Source organism: Talpa europaea (genome assembly GCF_964194135.1).
Source record: "Talpa europaea genome assembly, chromosome: 3".
Taxonomy (NCBI): domain Eukaryota; kingdom Metazoa; phylum Chordata; class Mammalia; order Eulipotyphla; family Talpidae; genus Talpa; species Talpa europaea.
In genome coordinates this window covers 113,124,684-113,149,992 of record NC_140069.1, presented here as the reverse complement: position 1 = coordinate 113,149,992, position 25,309 = coordinate 113,124,684, and the positions used below count along the sequence as shown (strand labels likewise).

The 25,309-nt window shown below is 33.5% G+C and overlaps 1 protein-coding gene across 1 annotated transcript in view; it reads right to left on the bottom strand.

Moving 5' to 3' along the window:
• Positions 1-20,802, bottom strand: part of SEMA3C (semaphorin 3C) — a gene marked incomplete at its 3' end in the record, with an annotated part of 141,043 nt that extends 120,241 nt beyond the window's left edge. The window contains exon 1 of the mRNA XM_084229583.1: positions 20,694-20,802. Coding sequence (XP_084085709.1) covers positions 20,694-20,796 — 103 coding nt within the window. The 5' untranslated portion in view covers positions 20,797-20,802. The remainder of the gene's footprint in view (positions 1-20,693) is intronic.
• Between the last annotated feature and the right edge of the window lie 4,507 nt (positions 20,803-25,309).

The following is a 25,309-nucleotide window of genomic DNA, read 5'->3' as shown; positions in this document are numbered from 1 at the left end:
CTGTGTGTGGTGAGCATGTGGTCATGAATAAGAAGAAATCTGAATTTAAAGAGCAGAAAGCAATGGAAAATGGAAGCCAGCCGACTGACTCTGTTTTTCCAGCTGTTTCACTAGTTTAAAAAAATCCAATAAAACAGATAGTATTTTTTATAGCCTCATTAGTTTTCCTTATGTAGACTGACAATATAGAGCAGTGTTCCTTGTGTCCAATGTTGATATAGCAATCTTTTAATTTTTTAAATCCTTTAATATTTTAAAAGCATTTCTTGACCATAATTAACAAAGAGAAGCTTTCATAAATGTTTTAAATAAAAATGTCCTAAATTCTAATCCCTGATAAATAAAACTAATACAAATTCCTAATATGCACAACTACACATTAGCACAGAGCAATTAGAAAATTTCAGAAGTCATTACACTTAAACATAAGTGTCTCAACAACATATACAATGTATTGATTATCTAGATAGAAACAATGATGGACTTTAAAAAACATACAAAGGAGATTGCCTCAAAAAAAATCTGGTTAACCACACAAACAGCTCATTTTCTTAAATATCTCTGTGATCTCAAAAAATCAATGTGATGATTTGATTTAGGGATATTTAAGGCAAATTTTTTCTATAGGAATTAATTATACCAATTTTCTCATTTAAAATTTTTTCTACTACAAATGAGTCTACCCTCATTAGGAATATATTAGGAATATATTAGTATATACATAAAGTCATTAGGAATATATTAGTATATGCATAAAGTCTGGGAAACTTTAATATTTTTATAAAATCTTCTAAAATGCTATGAAATAAATGGTAAATATAGAGAATATAATAAGGTGAAATGTAAGGTTTGTATTTTTCATACTGGCCATATTCAATATTTCTACACTATTTTTAGCATAGTGACAATATTATCATTCACATTACAATATGATATTTAATTGCTTTGATTTTAATTCACTTAAATAGCAAATCATTGTATTTTAAAGAGTTCTACAATTACAAACATTGTATTCATTTATTAGTTTATAATGATGCAATTGCAGAGAACCTGAAACTATTTCAAACTTCCATTAAAAACCAGGTTCACAATGTAACTCTAGGTATCCATTGGCATCATCATTTTCATCAGATACCAGTCACAGTAAAAACTCTTCTTTGTAGTTTGTTCACTCTAACTAGTGGAGTTCTCCCTCATTTTACTATTCCAGGACACTGTCATTTAACTTAGTCTCAATTACAAGCCTACCATAAAGAACAGGTATATCTTAGTTTGTCTTCTGTAATTGGGTTTAAGTTAAAAAATAGAAGAGACAGGGAAATAATCATCTTTGCAGTCATCTAGAACAGCTTAATAATGAATTGGAATCTCAGCTGGAAGACACTACTAGCTTTAGTAACTATTAGACTAGCACTCTAATGACCCTCCTTCAATCCCTAGTGGTTGTTCTTCAGACGACTGTCACAGGGCTGCCCATTAGGTCCTACTCTAGTACTTGCCAACCTGTAATCCAGCTAGCCTACATCTTTTAGCATCTCTTCCTTCTGTGCTAACAATTTGTTTTCTGCTTCTTTGTGAATTAGGTCTTAGTCATGGCTTCTACTGCCAGTTGCAAGTATCTGCTTTCTCCCAGTGTCCCTCAACTTCTTCATCCTCTACTGATGCTGTGTCTTATATTCCAAACTCCTACTAATATAATCCTGGTGAGACTATATATGGCAGTGTGACAAAACTCCACCACCAGAGAGGGATGGGGGTCAGGGAGAAAGAAAGAGACACAGACCCCTTGGGTAGCAAGAAACTGTGGAACTGTCCAGCAGCTTGCATGGTTTGAGTAATCCACTGGCTCACAGTTTCTGTAATTCTATTCATGACTTATTCCTCTAAATTCCCTTTTACTAATTACTGGAAAAATAGAGATCTAAAATGAAATACAAATAAACAAATTATTCATTTTTATTTTCTGGGTTGTGGAACAGTATACAGGGTTATGGGGTAGTGAATGGAAATACAAACTTGAAAATGCTTATCAAAATATAAAATACCAAAAAAGCAATCTTGAAAAATCAGGATTCTTTTTTTTTGTCTTTGCCTTGTAGAGTAAGTAGATCTCAAAAGGATTTAATGTCTCTATTGAAGAGACTAGAAACTATAGGAGACATTACTTCCTTCTGGAGATCCACTTATTCTACAAGGAAAGTTTTACACTACAATCTTCAGACATGCCTAATGCTTGGGTTGAGCTTGGCTGCCTTGCATAAACACTAGAGAAAAAAACTGAAGTAAAAATGGCATGAGGTGTTTGTGACAGGACACGCACAGAAAAGAGTGCTCCGAGGTAAAAAAAAAAAAAAAAAAGAAAGAAAGAAAAAGAAAAAGAGAGAGAGAGACAGAGAGAGAGAGTAGGAATGAGAATCAGAAAAACAGAAGAGCAGAGAAATAACAGCTGAGGAAAAATGCTGTTAAACAGTTTGAAGTTGCTTGCTTGTATGGCTTGATACCCAAGAAGACAAAAATCGAATAGAAATTCAAATAAAGAAGGTTGCATTTATTATTTAAAGATGAACCAGAGACACTTTTAGGGGGGCGGGGGTGGGAGGGGAGGGATTGGGGTCAGAATGGGGGGGCTGCAATTGTATGGGGAATATAACAATAAAATTTATAAAAAATAAAAAAATAAATAAAATAAAAAAAAATAAAGTAACTATTCCTGAGGAGGTTAAATAAAAAAAAAAAACATAAAAGATTAAAAAAAAATAAAGATCAAACTACTACTCTGTTTAACTATAACCATTTAAATTAAGACTACTTTTAAAATGGTATAATAAAGCATACAATAAAATAATTGGAGACTTCACAATGAATTTAATGTAGTATATATACATGTTGATTCTCAGTGATATATACCTGAAACTTAATGGTTCGTAATGTTAATTGTGTGTTATATCAATTAGAAATTTTTTTAAAGAAATTTTTCAGTTTGCTATGTAGTACCTATATTAATTGATAACATAGTCAGATAGTAAAGATGAGATGAGTAGGGCATAAATATGGTATGAATACATAATGAGGTGCTTTTCTAAGCTCTTCATGAGCTCAGAAATTTTATTTCTTTGTAGTTACTGTTTGATATACCTTGCTAAAATCCCTGCCAACTGTCATAAAGAATAACAAAAGAATATAGATCCACTTTATGTTGACCATTCCCAGATCTATTTTTTTTTCTAAATTCTCCAGGTTATAAATAATTATAAACCTAAGCACTACATTTGAAATAATTCTTATTTAAGGTATGTAATGTTATGCTTCATGTAAGCATAACAGAAACAAAGATAAAGATGTGTCAAAATAAACAGAATAATAAAACAGTTACTGTATGTGTCAGGATGTATACACCAGGCAATGATTTTTGTCTGTCAGTATGTAGCACAGTATGGGTAGAACAAAGTCACACAAGTCCTCAGCTCACAAAACTTGGAAATCAGACTTCCATAATAACATTGTCAGTACCGGGATACTTAAAAAGGTTATTTCCTTAAATAAACCTGCCAGAACCAAGGGTAACTGACACTAGATTAAATTAAAATTGAAATGACTAAATTAAAATTTTATCATCTATTTTAGATGTAAAATAGAACATATTCTCATGTCACCAGCCACAGCCTGCACACTAATTCTTTGAGATAAAAACAAACAAAAATCTACAACTGTTAATCAAGAGTAACAGCATGATAAATTCTATCTTGAAGTCTGTCAACATAGCTTAAGTTATTTCATAGGTGATTTGTGTGTTGCGCAAACCTGAATATAAGCACACATGCGTACAATATATACTGATACATATGTATAAAAAGAAGTTGGGCTGTTCATTCCCTTCATTAAATAAATCGACTTATATGCCCTACTTTCTCAACTTATTTTTTCCACAACATATAAATGTCATAAACAGAAACACAAGTAAGTGTGTTATTTTATTCAGTTAGGCATCAAGACCATGAGATATATATATATATATATATATATATATTTATGGAAGATATGCTACAAACCTAGTTTACATATTTTTTACTCCCTTTTTTCTGTGTTTTCCCTGAAAGAAAATTTCATTTTTTTTCTTTTATGCCCCAGTATCATCAGAGGGACAGTATTTTTACAAAATCTATTGTTTTAATTAGAAATTATTTTTTTATCTGCCACTGTGCTCCACTCTAGGCCAAGAGTAGAAAATTCCATGCAGATGAGTAACATAACAGGTAACATGAATAAGAAAGCCAGGCTAAAAGGAAACACCCCTGCTCAGAACCCATCTACTTTTGCTGGGTTTTTTGACTTCTCAAGAAATATGAGAAATATACATCAACTAAAATGTCCTGATTCTTAAATGTTAGCAGCCAATTCATTTTTAAATATTGTGTGAGCGAGCCTACATGTACTTTTCTAGACACACACTTTTCCACATATAGAACAGTGTTTCTTAATATAACATTGTTTCTAAATATATTTCTTAAGGGGATGGAGCATATCCTAGTCATCTTTTAATTCCCTCACTTCGTGCAAAATTATAACAATAATCCCTAACATTTAGCATAATTTTATTGTGTCATCTAATTGTTTTACATGCTTTACTTAATATTCACAATAATATCAGATAAGAATTAGTATTATCCTTGTCTTGTTGCTTAATAAATTAACTTAGGAAAATTGAGGGGATTATCATAAGTTAAATGGCTCATAAATGGTGGAGCAAGATTTCAAGCCCAAGTAATCTGATCCTGGGGGGACCTAGGCTCATACATTTGCCTTCATTAATGTATATTCAGAAATAATTGCATTTGGTTACTCACAGGTAACTTGTTACTAACAAGTAACAGTTAGAAGGACTTTTTCACTACTGTTCTATAAATTATCCATTAAATATAAAGTCCTTCTATATAAAAATTATAAAATATAGTTCTTTCCTGACTAGTTTATTGCACAACACTATAAAAATTCTATCACCTTTTATCACTTCACTACTGAGATAACACAGAGACAAGAATGAGGTATGCAAAATGTGTAAATTGTGTTTTAGTATGTGTTCTGTGGAGGAGAAGATGTTGGCTATGTTGCTTTAGTGACTTAAAAATAAATTGGGGAAATACTGCACTGTAACACTTCATTTTGCATTCACATTGCACTAAACAGTTCTGGCATAATTGGGTGGGGGAAATGAGTCACAGTTTTGCCTGCTAAAGAGGGTGGTAAAAGGAATTACTACACTTCACTTTAGTAAGTTAGCCCAAATGAAGCAGGAACCACAATATAACAAGAGAGTCAATTATTCCAATTCTCAAGTTAGAATTAAATAATTATTTAAGTTTTATGTATAATGCTACAAAAATAATAAGTGAAATACTCCATGAAAAACAAAAACTCTTTGACTACTGACCCCACAATTTATTAATGTATATATCCCAGTATTTTGCAGAAGTAACTTTTACTCAGAAAAGCAACTTTTGGAGCCACTCAGAGAAGTACAGTTGTAAAATTTGTATTTTGAAACACATGGAGTTGTGTTAGTACAGTTACTCCTGGAAATATCATAAGCTAATGAAAGTCATTAGCCTGTGATTTTCCTGCGTTTGTGACAATAGTTGACTCACAGAACAAAGGGCAGAGACCTAACCCAAGACATTTGCCAAGAAGAAATTTAAGAGACTATTAAGAAAGTCCTTTCTGAATCATTGCTTCCTTATAATGCTGGAACACAGCTGATGGGATTATATTCATCTTTGCGTATGTGTGTGCTTTCTGAGATACTTCTGCTCTACTCCAACAATCTCAAATTGCTAGTGCAAGTACAATTCATTCATTCTCTTATTTTCAGGTATAAAATATCTATTATGTATCATTAAAGAGAGAAGAAATAGAAAGATATAGAAAAAGGATAAGATACCTGTTCCCATTACCATAGGAGAGAAATGTTTCCTGAGTGAAATTAAAAAAAAAAAAACAAAACTTCCCTATCTTATATTCACTTTCACTGTCCCCACCATTGCCACCATTGTACAAAATCCTTTCACCTTCTAGAGAGTCTGTTATCCCCCAATTAGACACAAAGGGCATGCAAATGAAACTGTCTATGAGAGAGTTATCCCTTGTACTAACCTTATTTAATTCTCCTAGCAGCAGGCTCCATGTGAGGCCTGATGACATAACCTAAATCAAGACTTAGCTTAGGTTGTCAAGAATATCACTGAGATGTCACTACATTTCAAAATATAAAGGAAATAGAACATAATTTTCTAGGTCATTGCTTTGAAATGAATCTTCATATTCCACCCAGAAATGAAGTGTATTTGTTCACTCTTAATGGGTTGTCAACACTCAAGCTTCATCTTGCCTACCTAATGATGGTTCTCTGGCATAGAAAAGGGGCTAAATTTTAATGGCTGGCAAAGACTAACTATCCTGGAAACTGTTAGAGCAATGGACTGAAGACATATTTCTTTTATTGTTAAAAGGAGTTACTTGCAATTTCATGTTCTCTAACAAACTGAACTTTAGGGATTTGGGGGCAGCAGTTCCCAAACATGACTATATTGCAATCATCTGGGGTAGTTTAAAAACTCTAGTTTCCACACCCCACCCCTAGAGAAACTTAATTGGTTCGTGTGGCCCTGATATCAGAACTTTAAAGGTCCCAGGTGACTCTAAAGTTAAGCCATTGTTGAGAATCACTGTACTGTCATGGGTTTAACCTTATCAGAATTATAGACTTTTTTTCTTGATCTAATTTCTTCTGTCTTATAAAGCCTTATGATAGTGTGGCAAACTGCTATTAAAAATGAAAGCCCAAAGAAAGGAGTTTCTAACCTCTGGTAGGGAATTTATTGGGGGGCTTGAAAGATATTTCTAAAATGACTTAATTTGAACCTTAGATATTTAAGATAGGCACCTACATGTCTTTGCTCTACCCCTAAAATTTCGCCAAGATTGTGTGTGTGGGGGGATGTTACAGAGGAGAGAAACAGAGACATATATTTTAAGAGAGAAAAAGCTAGCAAAAAGGAGATTTCGAAATGAAGGAATGGAGAAGACTTTAAAAACAGTCCCCCATCCCTACCACCACTATAGACTGTTAGGGTTTTAAATCTTCTGGGCATCTGGAGACAGTTTGGCAAACTGGAGTCAAGCTCTTTGTAAACTATCAGGTAGTCATAGTGATTCTGCATAGTTATAGGCACTGCTAAGAATTTGGAAGTAAAAAACAAAACAAAAATCAGCAAAAGCGGTTGTCCCTGAAGCTAAGAGAACTTAGTTAAGTGCAATAACCTTTTCCTTGGCATTGCCAAAGAACTCCCTTCTCAATCCATTTCACCATGATAAAACTATAATCATTTTATGAAATGACTAGGGCTCACAATGGGTTTAAAGCCAATATTCTAAACCAATATAAGATGTTTTTATTTCAAAACTGTCATCACCTATGATTTCTGTGGCCTCTTTCATGGCACACAACCAAATGTGCCTTGTGTAACCCTTAGGTATTTGCCTTATCCTGCTAACTACTACTGGCGGTCACTGAAAACACAATTCATGCCACACATTTCCGTACCTATAGAAGCAGCATGTGGAATTACACAGGGGGGCTCTCACTTTCTACAATATTCCTGAAATGCAATACTGTTCTTTGGGTTTTTAAAAAATTAAATAATGTATTAACAGAATCTTTGTAAAGTAGGACTGATGAGTGAGGAACAAAGGGGTAAGAGACAGATGGACACAGCATTCTTTGTAGAAGCCTAAAAGCTTTGTCTCATCTTGACCCATAATTTGCTTACAATCAATTCTAATCAAATTTTCCAGTTTCCACTTTATATTGAACATAATTTGTACCCTTGGAACTTAATATAGATACTTATATAACATGAAAACTATCTACATTACTAACAGACTCAGAAAATTTATCTTTAGTTGTTTTAGTAGTTTTTTTTTTTACCCAGCAGCAATTTTAGAAAAGGTTTTAAATTCTACCTCAGTATCAAATATTTACTGTAAAATATAGAAACCAAAGATGATTACTTGCTTTAAAGACAGTTTCATCTAAGTGCTAACAGCACCGAATTTCATTTCCAAAGTGCAAATAAATGATGCATCTTATTTCTAGGTCACCTTTAACTCCATTCCTGCTACGTAATCCATCAGCACCTGGACTCTGAGTTGTCACTATTTCATGAATAATTCCAAGCTAAGCTTGATAACCTTTTTTCTCACTTCAATTAAAAATGAGGAAAAACCAGAGATGATATAGGAAAACAAATGCAAGGTGAAAAATTGCTAAATTATCTTACTGTTTAATTTTCTAATTTAATATCCAAAATATCTATATGTAATTATACATATAGAGATATGTCAAATACATATCAGAAAGAAAAGATATGAAGAAAAAGAATGAAGAGCACTACTATAAAAGATTCTATTAAAACAAACTGTTGAAAAAAACACATTATAAAAGGACACAATCTTTTCCTTTCACTTGAAATGAGAATATTGTATTATTCTATAGTAAAGTCCCATGTACTGCTCTTTCTTTTAACAAAATATAACCTAGTAAATGTTCTTTTCCTCCTGTAATGGAAAATTGCTTACACCACTGTAGCTGATACAATCAAATGAACAGCCAAAGCATATAATAATAGCATAAAGATCTTTTTGCTTATCCTACTATAGATAGCAAAATAAAAAATAAAAATGCATAGAACATAATCATCAACAGATTCCTCTGAAATATATGCATAATTACACTTTCACACAACAGTTTTTAAACTGCAGTCATATCAGCAGGTTTAGCGTACTAATGGAAAGTGGAATTGATGTAATTACATTGAACACTGGCAGGAAGCATGGCTTTTAAGAGAACAGCTTAAAGAAAAAATCCCAGTTGCATGTGTATTAAAGCTGTCAAGATGCTAAGCTTAAAGATCTGCTCTCTGTGCCAGCTAAACCCTGTCCAACTCCAGAAAGTAACTTTCTGAAGCCATGCCAAGGCCTTTGCTTGAAAATAACATCTTAATTGGCTTCCTCTAATAAATTTCAGAATGCTCTTTTGGTGATGGTAATACACTCATTGTTTTATTCCAGTTTAATATTCTGGCCTTTTTAGTATTCTGGCTTGAGTATTATTCAGAATAATCTGAGTGGGTTTGGCTGGGAAAGCTCATACATCTGAATTTATAGAGTGACGATCTGGGTGGATGAACCAAAATAAGTTGTAAGCTATTGATTCTAAAAGGCTGTTTCTATAGACAATGATCCTATTTGAACCCAGATTCATATATGATACAATGAGACACTAATCTCTTTCCATTGTCTTCATCATTATTTTATAATAATATTTATGTATGAATGTAAAAGTAGGTTGAACTATGTTTGAGGAATGCTTAAGGCTCCTATTGGCAACTGATACATAGTAAATTATCCAATGTCTTCAAATCAAGAGATAATTTGTCATGAAGTTGGGTTTTTACTTGAATTATGACACTATTATACATTTAATAGGTTGGAAAAATAACAAAAAGAGGTCAAAATATTCACCACATTGCACAATCAGCATTTCTCCGTGCTTGGTCATCATCTTAAGTTTATTTATTAAAAGATGTTCAATCCAATCTATTGAATGACTGATGTGTTTATAGCCATAAATTTAATTCCACAATAAAATCCAATAAAATATTATATTTTATAATCACTTGCTATTCACTTTCATTAAACAAGAGGTCTCTGTATTAAGAATTTATTGATGCATATAAGAACTGGGGTGTAGGCTAGAGGTGTGAGGGTGAGAGGATTCACCAGAGACAGAGTGGGGAGCAGAACAGGTGGATCTACTGAAATACACTGCTGAGGGGGAGCAGCAGGAGAGCCAAGAGGTCTGATATACCTTGTGGATTAGTTCTCTGGCCCGAATCTAACCATGCCACAGTGGTTGGGGTTGGCAATAGCTTGGTAGCACTGAGGCTAACCCCTGTACCACAACGCAGGCCCCTGGAACTATGTTTTTACATGTAATAGTTTCTGGCACTTAAAAGAAATTGTGGTCACATATTCCACTTACACCTGACCCAAAAAGGCAAAGTCAGGAATTCTAGATTATTATGTTCAACTCTCCTTACTCTCAGTTTCTAATTTGGTTAGTGCTGTCTTTAAATCTTTAGACCCATTATACTTATTATCAAATTTCAATAGTGACTGAAGTGCCAGGTTGGTGCACTTCACAGAGTTTGTACAAAGTTACATCTACTTAGAAAACAGAAGTTCTTCTCTAATCTATGTGTTGTGAAGTAAGATTTTTAGAAATCAGAAGTATACAATGAAAGATGTTTCTTATGCTATATATGGGACTCAGCTAACTCCTTGGCAATTGATACTAATTATAGAATTACTAGCACTGTGGATAGCAAGGTATCAAGGACTATGAAATAAGATAAGAAAATTTAGGTATTTACTTCTTGAGCAAATCATTTATAATATATATTCACTTCCTGTTATGTTTCCATTATTTGTGCTAAGGATGGATGATCTCCTTCAGGTAGATTGTTATTCAGAAAATCATTTTATGCCCAATATTATTAGCCTTCAGTAATGGAAGGAAGGCAAGGCTCAGTGATCTACTCCTCAGCTCACCTGCACTAGCATTTACTACATATACAAGTATACAGTGATATTTTAACTACTAATTATTATATATCACACTGATCATTCATTATTATAAATTTGTAGTATTTGTAACTTTTTTAATTTTTTCATAGAAGTACTGGGGTATGGAACAGAGGTATGGGGAAGACAGAGAAAATTCACTAGAGACAAAGTAGGGAGCAGAACAGGCAGATCTACTGAAATACACTGTTAAGAAGAGCAGCGGGCAAGACAGGAGAGGTGTGCTTCACCATGAGGGTGAGGTCCCTGGCTGGGGATAGAACTCAGGCCATAGTGATGACACTGAGACTTAACCTCTAGGCCACCAGGGAGGTCCTATTTATAACTTTAGAGTAAGAAACCATATAAAAAATACAAATGACACCAGGAATACAACAGCTTTTCTTCCTGAGATGTAAGGTTTTTTTTACATGAATTTACAAAAATTTACACTTAGGAAAAACCAATTGCATTGAAATATAATGGATCTTTACTTGCAGAGTGTGTCTGTGTGTAGATGTGTGTGTGCGCACATGTGCATACAGATAATGCATTTGTTTTCACTGATATATATCATTATCTCTCTATAACTAGCTTTCAAAAGTATATTACATACTAAGGAAGTGAGATGTTTTTCATGAAAGAATTTAGAAACTGCTTCTTTAGCACTATTACTCTTACAGACATTTTTTTGTGATCAGCAACCTGGTCTTCTTAGAGAAATAGCAATTATCTTCTCTAAAATTATATTGTTTTGACTTCTTTAGTCTATCAATTTTATATAGACATTAGCCATTATATTATATATAAGATTAAAAATGAGCAATCTTATGTTTCAAGTCTATTCCCTACTTATTTATTATAAAAATGATATCAATGAAGTAGTAATTTGAAATTAATTAGGTAGAATATTTTATACATTTATTACGAAGAATCTGAAATGACAGTATATCTTAAAGTTGAGAAAGACAAGACTATTAGGTGCTTTTACTGTTATCACTTCCACCCAGATCTTAAAGATTATTTTAATGACTGTTGCCCCTCTAACTTAATACATAAATGAGGCAGACTAGAATATACTATTTTAGGGACTGGCCTAGGAGACAATGGAATGCAGATGTATCAAGGACATCAAATGAAACTCTTGATCTTAATACCTGCAAGTTGTGAAATATAAGACAAGGAAAACATTTTCATTGATTTATGTGGATTAGCAACAAATTAAAAATATGAATTTTTTATATTTTTGATGTTTTGTCTCAAGTTTTTCAATGAAAATTTATGAGCAATTCCAATATATTTAAATCTGTTGATGTTTAGTAGTTGATAAACACTTAAGGTATGCTAAGGCTATAGTTTCATGCATACTTTTTTGCATTAGTGGCCTTTCTGTAGATTTTCTAATAAACATTTATGGAGTGGTTCTCTATAGCACATCTCATAATTACCTTTCCTCTTCTTACACCATTTCCCACTTCTAATCCTGTCTGTCTCCATCAAGTTGTAGATCCTTAGGCAAGATAGCCTCTCTACCTATTTCACAAACATTCTGCAATAAATGAGATAACACATGGAAATATTCCAAAAAGTAAAAAGGACTCTACAGAATTAACATATTGCTGTTGAGTGCTCAAAGACACTTAACTCCTACTGGATAAGGAGGTAAGGTTGAAATGATTCTCTCTGAAGACCATGCACCTTGGAAATGTAGGATATATTTGCCATCTTTTATAGCTCAGCACATTGTTTCAGGGCTAGTGCTACCTTAAAATAGCACATGGCTTAGCACTTAGTTCTGTCTTTTATGTGTTCTTCTTGCCAACTCATACTCTATATTAGAAAACGTCTAACCTTTCTGTTCCTTGCTTTTAAACTTGTTTTCATTAACAGAGATCCTCAGTAACACATAAATGAAAATGCAGAAGGCAAAGGAGTGCCAGAATTTGCTCAAAAAATGCAGCTCTCTTTCTTAATACTTGTATTTCTTTTATAATAATGCAACTAAAACCAAATTGATAAATTTTTGCACATTGGTATATAAAAGATATTTAGGAATGTAAAAATTAAGTGTCTCAGTGCTTTACGTAGTTGATGCTACAATGGTATCCATAAAAAAGAATAGTTGAATCTTTTTTTTTTCTTTAAGAGATATTGTAGCCTACATTGAATTTATGGAGACATGTATGATAAATTTGCAAAGCGAGGTGAGGAGAATGAATAAATGTTTGTATAGTTATCCTTTGTCTAGGCTCAGTATTGCTTCTATCGCCATAAAGGGAGACCTATAGTAACAAAATAAGTATGTGTCAGAGGAGTAACTCCCTCATCTTCACCTTGGTGAATATGAAATTGAAGGGAGAATTAAGAATGATATCAAAATTGATATTTTTCCCTTTATTTTTCAGGAAGGTTTGATGTTCTAAGAGAAAATGGAAACCCTTAACAACTTGAACATGCTAAAATGTGTTTACAGAATGTTTTCCTTGGAAAACATCCCTTTATTAATTATGATTTATTGGAACTTAAAATTAATTCTAGCAGCAGCTACAGAAATGTCTCTGCTCTGGAGTTAGACTACTAGTGTTTTTTTTTTTTTTTTTTTTTAAAGATTTATTTATTTATTTATACAAGCACTGGGTACAGTCAGAAGCACGGGAGGGTGAGAGGATTCACCAGAGCCAGAGCGGGGAGCAGAGCAGGCAGAAGGACCGAAGGACACTGCTGAGGGGAGCAGCGGGCGGCAGGAGAGGTCTGCGCGCCATGTGGGACCCTCGCCTGGTGGCCGGGGATCGAACCGGTGCTGCAGAGAATGCGGGCAGCTTCGCAACCCAGCGCTCAACCACTGCGCCACCAGGGGAGGCCCTAGACTACTAGTGTTTTAATCTAGTCCTTTGCAATCCCTGTAACCTCAGGCAAGTTATTTTCTCTGCACCTTCATTTTATGAGGATAAAAATAGTACCTACTCACAGTCTAGTTAGCCAATCAAATGAAATAATATGAGGTATTTAGGATAGTGCGTGGCTTGAAGATAGTATCAATGTAAGTAATTATTAAAATGAAAAAAAAAATCTGTATAAAGAAATAAAATATTGGAGGACAAAATATCTTTTATGGAAGATGGCATAACAGATATATTTGGTTTTAGGTATACTTTTCAAAATCAAAACTGCAAAGATAGGGTTTATGACATACATTTTACTGACAGAAGTGAACAACATCAACATATTTGATCAACATGTGGATGAATTTAAAGTAAATTCACCTATCATTACCTGATTCATCTTCATTTTATAGTTCAATAATAAATATTTACACAAATATATGTATAATTATGGAATATGACACATTTTCCCCCCAAGGAATTGATTTGGCTGGATGGCTGAATAAACACAGCACTTAAGCTCATTCTTCTGATTTTATATCATTGAAGCATTCCTTCTTTGTTCCCAAGTGTAGGAATCTTATATCTTTAGGAATGGTTTAACATCATAACCTGAACTTTTGCCAATAGATTCAAGATCCTTAGAAACCGAGAAAACTCCCCTAGAACAATTAGAATTTTTTTTATCAGGAAAATATGGATTTCAAATTTTTACTTCTAAAATATTTTAAAAAGAGACCATCATTATATCACTGTAACATATTTCTATGCTAATATTTTTCAACAGACATTATTTATCATACTTAAAATTCCTCCTCTTCAATTCAAGGCTATGAAATAGATATACAATACATATTATAGAAAAAATAGACATATAAGGCCACATTTCTTTGCAATTTCTCATCATAGTTTATTCAAATTATATTTTATAACAATTTTTACTTTCCCTTTACATCACAAATTTAGTCCTAGCCACTTTAGACCCCTTATGATTCAGATAATATCTGACCACATTTACATTCATTAATCTCTTCCTGAGTTCAATGGTACTCTCAGGAGGGATGCAAGAGCTCATTCACACAGCACTCCTTGTTGAGTGAGGGTTTATTAAAACAGGGAGATATTTTTTAAGATATTTAATTGACATTTAACTGAGACCATGAGAAGAGGAATTAAAAGAAACTGTAGTAACACAGACTTAATTGATTCAGAGATTGGATAAAATCAGAATAAGCATTTCCAAAAATTAATGGGAAAAAATATCATCTCTAAAATTTATATAGGGCTCCACGGTGGTACATGGGGTTATGTGTCAGCACTATGAAGCTACTCACAGCCACTGCAGCATGAGTTCGATCCCTGGCCAGGTAACTGACTTACAAGGTGCAGCAGACCTCTCCTGTCTCACCTGCTGCTCCCCTCAACAATGTATTTCAGTCAATCCGCCTGTTTTGTTTCCCACTCTGTCTCTGGTGAATGCTCTCACCCCCTGCACCCGCACATCTGGCCTGTACCCCCGTTCTTGTATGCATAAATAAATATTTGAATACAAATAAATAAAATTTATAGAGATGAAATATCTATTTGGCAAAGAATTAGAATATAGAAGGAGATATGGAAATTAATTGGAAAGGATTAATATAAAAGACAAATTCCCATACTACATTGAATATTTGGGGTATAATGTGGAAAAAGTTTAGAGGTAGATAGTAAATATCTGACCAGTCATTATATAGTAGGGGGTGGGTTTGAAGCTTTATGATCACAAAATAGCAAAAATTCCTCTAATGCTGTTTATATTCTAGTGCTATGATAAATAAATGACTATTAGTTTCATTGTACATGGCATGTGTCATTGTTTCAAATTAACCAAAGTTCTCTGGATTGCAATATACTCAAATAATATTGTCTGGGGGAGGAATATTGATAAGGGATATAAAAATTTATGTTAATTCTACATATTTGAAGCAATGACAAATAGCATTGTATATACTGTTAGCAAAGGGGAACTAATTAGTGTAAAATCCAGGCTATACTTCTTCTCTGAAGAAATCTACAAATACTGGGTCTCCCCTTTGGCACAGTAGGTTGAGTGGAGCTCTGTAAAACTGTCTGCAGCCTCTGCAGCGTGGGTTAGATTCCCGGCCTGTGAGGAAGATACCCACATGGCACAGCATACCTCTCCTGTTGTGCCCACTGCTCCCTTCAGTAGGGTTTTTGGTTCATCTGCCTGTTCTGCTCCCTGCTCTGTCTCTGGTAAATTCTCTCACCCTCCTGTGTCTTTGGCCTGTACCCTAGTTCTTGTATAAATAAAATAAATCTTAAAAAAAAGAAATTTACAAATACTAACTCGAATGTAAGCCTTTATGCATTATAACGGAATGCATACTATATAAACAAAACATACTTTACATACTTAATTCACTTAATTTTCAAAACACTTCAATGAAGTATGTTTTATTCCCATTTTACAGAGTATAATAATCTGAAATGGGGAGATCGAGTAACTACCCCAATGTAGTATACCCAGAAAGTAAGAGACAACCATTATTTAAAACCAGTTCTGTATGATTCAAATATTCATTATTAAAAAAAAAAAAAAAAAAACTCTTGTTTTGTTTTGTTCACATACTTCAAGTCCTTCACACAAAATGTTCCTGAATGTAGTGAAGGGTATTTTGTACAAAACTTTCTCAAAGGAGATGATTTTTATAAAACAAAAGTAAGCTTGAAAGTCATAAAATCCCCATAAAAATGAGTTTCATAGGTAACAGTCTAATTTTTTTTTTAAAACTGGTCAGGAGAACTAATGTCCTGTCAAAGTTTCAGAGTTAATTAGTAAGGAAACAACTACTGAAAAGCCTAATTTCCTAGACACAATTGGAATCATGGCAATCATTTCCTCAGTAAATTATAACTAAAATTTTATGTGCTTTTTTTAACAATTCAAGAAAGATAAATGTTATATATAAAGACAAAATATATGTCAGAGTGAGGATTATAACAATGAAAAATCAAGCATATTTCATAACAGAAAAGCAGTAAGTTCATCAGGAGGCATAACATTCCTAAATAGGAGAGTACCTAACAGCAGAAATTCAAAAACATGAAGTGAAATTGATGAAAGTGAGAACAGACAAATCCATTTAGTTGGAATATTCAATTTGTTCTGTCAGTAATTGATAGACTAAGTAGACAGAAAATCAGTAAGGATATAGAAAATATAAAAGCATTATCAACTGATAGACTATAATTGGCATTAATAGAACACTGTATCCTAAAAACACAGAATATAATTTTCAAAGAACTACAGCCTCTGATGTATATCCTTTGATAATTAGAAACTAAACTGGAGATCTATAATAGGAACCTATATAAAAATATGCAATGTTTGTAAACTTTGCAATACATATCTATATAAGCCATGAATAAGACAAAAATAGCTGGGGCAGTTATGAGCCATTTTTAACTGACTGATAATCAAAATACACTTTGTTGACACACATAGGGCGCTGTTAGAACAATGTTTCAATGGAAATTTGTAACATAACTGGTTATATTAGAACAAAGTTCTTATATCACTGACAAAATTCCATTCTAAGAAGTTTCACAAAAAGGATATTAAACACAAAGCAGCAACAATTGGATTTTAGAATGTGAATCAAGGAAATGTTAGACAGAAAAAGAATAGGAAAAAAAAACAATGACACTAAGAGCTGATTTGAAGAATTCAATAAAATGGAGAAAATGTGCCACGATATAGATTCATAGAACATAAAAGCAAATAAATGAAAATTACTGACATCAGAAATGAAACATTACTACAGATCCTACAGACATAGGCTAAGGTAATATTATGAATGACTTTATGTCACTAAATTGAATATCTTAAATTCACAAAATGAATTACTAGCTGAGAAAGTAATCTTATTTTTATAATAATCTAACCTTATTTTGAAATAGAAATATTCAACAGATTAAACTCATTAATCATATTTATATCTATTCCAATACAGACAATATCTCTATTTCTCTCAAGCTCAGAAACCTTTTGTTAAAATTATATCCAATTAATGTCTTTTATCAGACTACAATAATATTTATTCCCAGTCATGTAGAAAACAACAAGCTAAAGTCTCTATTGGGTAACGGAGAATCTTTTCAACAATGCTTTCTCTAGTAAATTAGCAAACAACAAAAGTTTTACCTATTGTAAATATGTAGTCTAGTCCTTTCCTTATGACTCTCACAGAGTCTTAAGATTTTCTGGGAAAAGAATACAATGGCAATAATGCTATGGAATGTGAATTAGGCTACTGGGTTTTGTTTTTTTTCCCCAACAAAAGTTCAACTTATATCAAAAGCACTTGCATGATCTTTATATTCTTTGAAAAGCTATTTAGAATAAAGTGAAAATCATAAAAGTTACAAAAGTACAGAATCTAATACACAGTTCTTTCAACATGCAAAGTAGCTAGCACAAATGTAACAACTAATTAATAACATCTTAAGTTCATTCTCCCATAGGACTGATGACCATCTGGCTGACCTTGCACTAGATCAATAGGGAAAGCAAATCCTAAATCATTGTTTCCCAAATGTTATCACTCCATCAATCTATCACAAGAAGGAGGAATGGAACTTACATGGGAGAAGAGATATCTTTTTCCATATACCTTTTAAATTGACTGTAATTCTTAACTTGATTGTGAGTAACAAAACTGAGGAGATTCTTCTAAAGTTCCACAGAGAAAAGAACAGGCAGAGGACTAATTTACAGTGTAGGAGATTTCAAGACAAAGATGTCAGGGGGCAAGTAATTATGAAGGAATATAAAGATATGAAAGACTGCCTGAAGTAACCTGAAATTATTTGAATTTCCTCAAAATATATTCCAACCATTGATTTTTGACTGGGAAATTGTCAAATGAATTTTTTTAAATGCAAGAAGGAAATATATAATATATATATACATACATATATATATACATTATACAAACACACACACATATATGCATATATACATGTATTTAAACAAATATGCATTCATATATATGTCAACCTTGTAGAAAGTTCTATATTTGATGCTAAGGCTAACTTACCTTAAAGGGATTTAGTAACTTAGTCAAGTGTGATACCAGGTAAATTTATCATAAAAACAGTGAGAAACTTTAAATAACAAGAAACTGGAACAGGTATCTCAAGTATATATACTATGAAATCTTTTGAAAAATAACTATGAATTAATGACAACAATTTATAAATTTTAACAAATGTTTTTGTCTGATGTACTTATCCTATAACATCCTGTCTATATATATAGTTCATTTTAGGACATTTTTGTGTGAATTTAAAAATTGTGGTATTTCAGTAAATTTATTCTCCCTGTAGCTATATCTCTTTAAAGAGTATCAAATTAAGTGATATTGTATTTCTTTGATTAATTACTATTAAAACTCAGAAAGTTTAAACTATCAGGAATTGTAGTTCTTAAGATAAATAGCATATTTTATCATGTTGTATTCTACATATGTCATAAATTAGAGTCAATATTCTGCAAGAATGTGCTGTGAGTTTAAGAGCACTTAAAATATTAGTCGTATAGCATTTTAAAAGTTCATAATAATTTTCTAGTTACTCTATATAGCAATTATTGTTCTATACATTATTGAAGATTGGTTTTAAAAGGTTGTATTACTTAATTTCCTTTGTGAAAGACAAATTATATATTTTTAAATGTAGGTTTTGTGAAATATCTCTGGTGACACACTTCTTTTTAATATTTACATATTTTGGACTATGTTTGGGTAAGAAAGAAGGTAGATTTTGAATGAAGAGAAAACAGATTTAGCTACCTTATCTATGAAACTACTCCATCTTCCTATACATTGAGAGGAAATATAAAGCATGAGAGGGAAAACATATTGTTCCTTCATCCCTTTTTAAAAATTTGTTTTCATAATTCTCAACTTGAAAGAAAAAAGTATAATCAAAATGCAAGATTAAAAAATAAAAAAGAACATTTTACTTTTTTCTTTTCTTTACAATTTAATATGACAGTCAAGGTTTTAAGGGGAATGCGGGCGTAGCAGCTAAGGAAGCAACTAGAAGCTCACACAACTCTTAAGTTCTAAATAAGGCTCCTTCAGTGCTTATCATGACCTTGGGGAAAGTACTTGGTGAGTTAAGGAGAAGAGAGTTACTTGGCTGATATAGCTCAATCATATCGCCGTTTGAAATTCAAAATAACAGCATTTCAAAGAAAAGATAACTATCAGAAGATCTAAGAGTCTATTACTTCTCAAAAGAAAATGAAACAAATGCTCTATGACCTGTGGTTTATGCAGAGTGTGTTGAAAGAATAATAAAAAATATGAATGACCTTGATTGGAAGGATGATCTTTCTGATCCATCTCTTATTCCATCTGTCTAATTAGTATGGGTTACATGATTTACCTACATCATCTATCAGTAAAGTTGTCTGAAGTACATACATGCATATATGCATATATTGGCAAACCATCCCCGAAGAGGATCTTACACATTTTGTTTGTAGAAATTTGAAATCTTACTCATTTCCCTATACTCCTGAACAAGTATATACAGTAACAATCAAAAACATACTTCAAACTACTCTTTAAGGTCCTTTTCAATTAATAAAGAGATTTTGTGTCCCTCAACAACTTCTTGTGGCTATAGAAGAAACATATGGACAGAACATTTTTGAGGTTAAGGCCCAAAATTTAATAGGAAAAATATTTTAGCAATTAAACCTGTATAGATCTTTCTGCTGATAGAGATTAGCACATAGGGGCTATTTCTCAACATAACCAGATGAATATTAAGATTAAAAAATATCTTACACACTTTGAGGTCTTCATAAACTTACCATGCATACAACGCAAACAGAAGAAACGTTAAAAAGGGGAGGACACATGTGAAACATTTTTAAACAAGTGCAATAGAGGGGTTTTGTCAATTAACCAATAATTTAAAATAGCCATGTCATACAAAAAGCAGTCTAGTAAATATTTTAAGATAAAATTTTCCATCTTAAATTTATTAATTTTTGAATCTAGATAAGAAATAAAAACTTCAAATAACATTTTCTAGAATGTTTATCAACTGTCTTACCATCAAATGTTAAATAAACTCTTGCTTGGGGCTGAGAAGATCCTTTTACACAGATAGAACAAACAAATATTCCAACCAACAGGCAAATTGCTGGGAATGCCATTTCTTCAGATTTATGACTTATTATCCAAGGGGAAATTCCTTTAAAATAGAAATAACAAATTTGTTATATTTCATTTCACAATTTTAGAAGGACAAAACAAATTCACAAAAACCAGCAATCTAGACAAGAGTATCAGTACCCTAATTCACAAGACCCATCTGAACTTTTACAGTCATAAAAACTGTAGGAGGCGCTATGACTTTCTCAAATGTGAAAATTTGGATTTGATTCATCTGTGCCTGGATGTCATTGCAAAAAAAGAGAAACTGTTTCATCTTTCTGCAAAATAATGCCTATTAACAATGAATGGTGCAGTAAAGAAAAAGTTACTGATTCCCAGAGGAAAATACTTTAGTTGATCTTCCCTGAAAAGAAAATCATGTTACATTGAAATGATTTGAAGATGGTGTAACAATAGATGTTAGTGAATGAAAACTTCTCTTTCTACAATAATACAGTCATAGGAACATTCATATATACTCATTCACCTACATACACTTTAGGTTTTTAAAGTAATTGTTTCTAAAATGGTGTTTCTGCACACACATTTTACATGTGTTCAATCTTAGATCACTCAAAACAGTTATCTGCCAATTTATACAGATGACCATGCAGCTGTTAAATGATGCAGATGAGGTAACCATGGACTATTGCCAAATTCAAACCAATGACCTAGTAGTTGTGAGCAATCTAATGAACCATGTATCTGTCAATGCATATTTTACATAAATCAAACTGAAAGCAGGCTTTCAAAATTTCAAAAGATAAATCAGAGAGACAAGTGTTACTGTTTCAGAATGTAGCTATAAAACTGATACATGCTATTAGCTGAGGTCTGAATAGCAAAGAAGATCAGGTAATGTGCAAAGAAAAACCTGTGGGTTATCTGGTGGCAATGATATGCAAAATAACTCTAGGACCATGTTAAAAAACTCATCAATTTGGGACTAGCATAATCATACAATAAAATGGCATGACAGAGTTTAATTTAAAATTTTCTTTTCAGAGGGTACACCAAAGTTTCTACAATTAAAACAGTATCACTAATTTTTATTCGATTTAAAAAAAACACTAAAAATGGAAAAGACTGCACCTCAAAAATACAGAAAAAAGAAAATTCAATCAAGCACACCATTTTAAACAAAAATTTTAAGTTGACTTCTTAGATAGTACATATGTCATGAGAGTAAAACACAAAATTGTTTCTTTTACCATACAGATGGAAGAAACCCTAGAGATGTTTGCATTGTTAATTTTCAAAAGAAATAGTTTCTTCCTGCTTCCACAACCTCTTCACCCTGTCATCCCTAAATTAACTTGGAAGAAAATTGATTTTATGGGGTGACTTGCCCTTAGTAATTTGCTCCCTGGTTTTGTTGTCCTTACAGTTAAAGACCCCACTTTCCCTCCCACCCCCAAAAAAGCTATGCATATACCTGTCTAAACTTTGTCTCCTTATTAAGCAGGCAGATAATATTTACACATTTTTGCATATTGTTATTATCACTGTCTTATCTTTGACATGTCTCCACTATTAAGACATTTGCCACAAATTACGAAGAATAATATAGAAGATGAAATGACAGGTGAAATGAAGCGAGCATACAAAGTAACATTATTTCAAGTCTACCTAGAAATGAGAAGTGACTTCAAGCCAAGTGTCTCACACATACCTCCCCCACCCCCATATTTTAAAACTTCTTCCCTTTGAAACTCAGACAGACGTGCTGATTGTTGCTTCCACTTCTGATCAAATATTGACAACATGTAAGAGAAGAAATCATTTGTCCTCTAGGGCACTTTGCCTTAGAAGATAATGAAATACTCAACTTTAATCTGTCCGCAGGTGTCATAACCAAAAGAAACAACTTAAGCAAAGGAGACACTTCCCTGACAAACCACATGTGCCCTTAAGAAAATGTCCAATCTTGAGCATACGGATGCGTGGAAAGTCAACACACAGATTCAAATGCTACATTTTGCCTAATATATCATGCGAATACTTAAAAGAACGACTTCAGCTCACCGAAGTGGGAAGAGATCAGCACGGAAAAGTCATCAATTTGCTACTGGTTTCGATCCGCGCGTCTCCAGTCCTTTTCCCCGAAGACCTTAATTTCTAGAGCGTCCCAGCGGTGAAATTCTTTCTTCCCGGTCCTCAGAGTTTCTTTGTAAAGGAATCCCCAGCACTGCGGGCCGAGGCACCCAGAGCCCTTCTCCGAGTCGCTCAATCCAGCACCTCGGAGTGAATGGAAAGTGGTCGGGCGCTGGGGGCGAACGCTCGGGTGTCCGATTACAGCTACGCGGCGCGCGTCTCGGGCTGGCCCGGCGCGCCGCCCAGCCGGCTCGCATCACCAGCCCTGCACACCCGACCGCTGCGCTCCGGCCACGAGGCCCCACCCAGAGCGCGCCGGCCGAGCGTGGCAGCCAGCCCTGAGCCGGCCGGCGGGCGGGGCCGACCCCCGGGGCTCCTGGCCCTGGAGAGGCAGGAACGCGCTGCAGCCGGCCAGGAGACCAGCTGAACTACTCGCTTCTTTCGCAGCCGGTGTTGGAGTGAGCAACTTGCAGGGTGCGCTCCAAGGTTTTGTTTGTTACCGGCTGCTCTTGGAAGGCGACACTGGCTTTGCTTGGCTGTAAATATCAAAGTGCAAAGCAGCGTTTTGCCAGAGGAAGAGTGCTACATCCTTTTAAGGCAAAGAGATGCGTTTTTAAAAGGGCATGAAATCTTGTCCTTTTCCTGGAGCAAATTTTCTAAAACCGGTCAAGATAAACCAACAGTCTTGGCGCAGGAGGTTATCCTTTTAATGGGTATTGTTTCCTATTGCGTTTCCTGCATGTGTCGAATACAGTGATTCTGTTGACCTCTCAACCTGATCTCTATCCAGTATCCTTCCGTCCAGGATATTCCTAAAAACATAATTACAAGAAATTATTTTACAGTTTTGTGGAGGGAGGTTGTTCAGAATTATGCCAACAGATAGAGGTTTACAAGTCTAGACACGGGGGACCGGGTATATTGCCAACTCTACTTACAGCTAAGCTTGGAACTCATGTTGATGTTTATATGAAAATTATTTATCTGGGCCACAATAAACTGGATATTTGAACAAAGGAAGAAATAAGCTTTGACCTCCACAAAGTGAGCCTGCACTTGCTTAAAAATCACTGAGGGCTACTGCCCAGCAGATGTCACTATAAAGAGGGAACATGAGTTGGAACATGAGTTTTTTTTTACCTTGTTCCTTATAATTTTTTCTATGAAGTGAAGCAGACAGCTAAATACTTACAAACTATATCATAGAAAACACCTCTGAGAGTGTAGAATCATTGCTGGAGTGGGACAGGTGAATTAAGTCTCAGGTAGTAGAAAGTGAAGAGGTGCTGAAGACACATCTTCCGTGTGTCTCAGCACCACTTCTTATGACCAGTCAACATAAACACATTTCTTAATCTCTGTATAACTGCGATATGAAAAATCATATCCAATAAGAATGTGAATTTATTTTCTGTTCAAAAATATCTTAGGGACCAATTGCCTTCAATTATCTGTGAAAGAAATTTTCAGTCCAATGGATGTGTTATTTAAAAAAATAATACAGTAGAGTTAAACAATCTTTATGAAGTTTAAAAATGTGAATAGCTCTTTGACCTAAGTATGTAATAATGAATTTAACATAGTACATCTGACAATATTAAAATCTGATGTAAACATAAGTAAGCACTATGCACACATTTCTGAAATACTTCTGAAACTAAGAACCAAGTTACATACTGACCACTATTATCTTCCTACTAATATCAGAGTCAGAATTTATAAATGAAGAAGGGAAAAGAATGAATCATTAAACAAGAGATTGCTATGAACATTAATAAATTATGTGATTATTAATTTAGAAATATGAAGCCATTAGATACTGATTAATCTATAAATAAATAAGGTAGAAAATACCTTTACATTTTATTTTTAAGTTTCATGGAACTAAAATAAAGAAATGCAAGATGAAAGCATGTCAAATGGTGAACAAGGGAGTTTACTACCAAACTCATTATACAAAAGCCCAAATAATTAGTTCAGTCTCTCACACATACTTACAAGGCTTTGAAGGCTATGACAAATAGCTTAGATTTTATCAGAGTCTATGAAACCTGTGCTGTAATTCCCTCTATCTTGCTTGCATAAACTTCTTTTCAATGTATTTAATTGAATAGTATTTGTTTAGTACTGAGACATTTAATGGTATTTGCTTAGTACTGAAACATTTACCTGTCATCCGGCACACCTCAAAATGAGTCATTAAAATAGTGCTGGGCATTACCCAAAAAAGATTCAAGTTCAAGGACGCAAATAGTGTTCATGCTTGTCTGAAACTTGGACCTAGAGTAAAATTTTAAGAGTGGCAATAAGTATCCCGAATAAGACTTACCTTTGCTCTTATTTCTTCAAACTGCTTAGGAACCTAAAACACCTATAAATCATGTGGCTTACATAAGACATACTGGTAGCCAGTGCCAT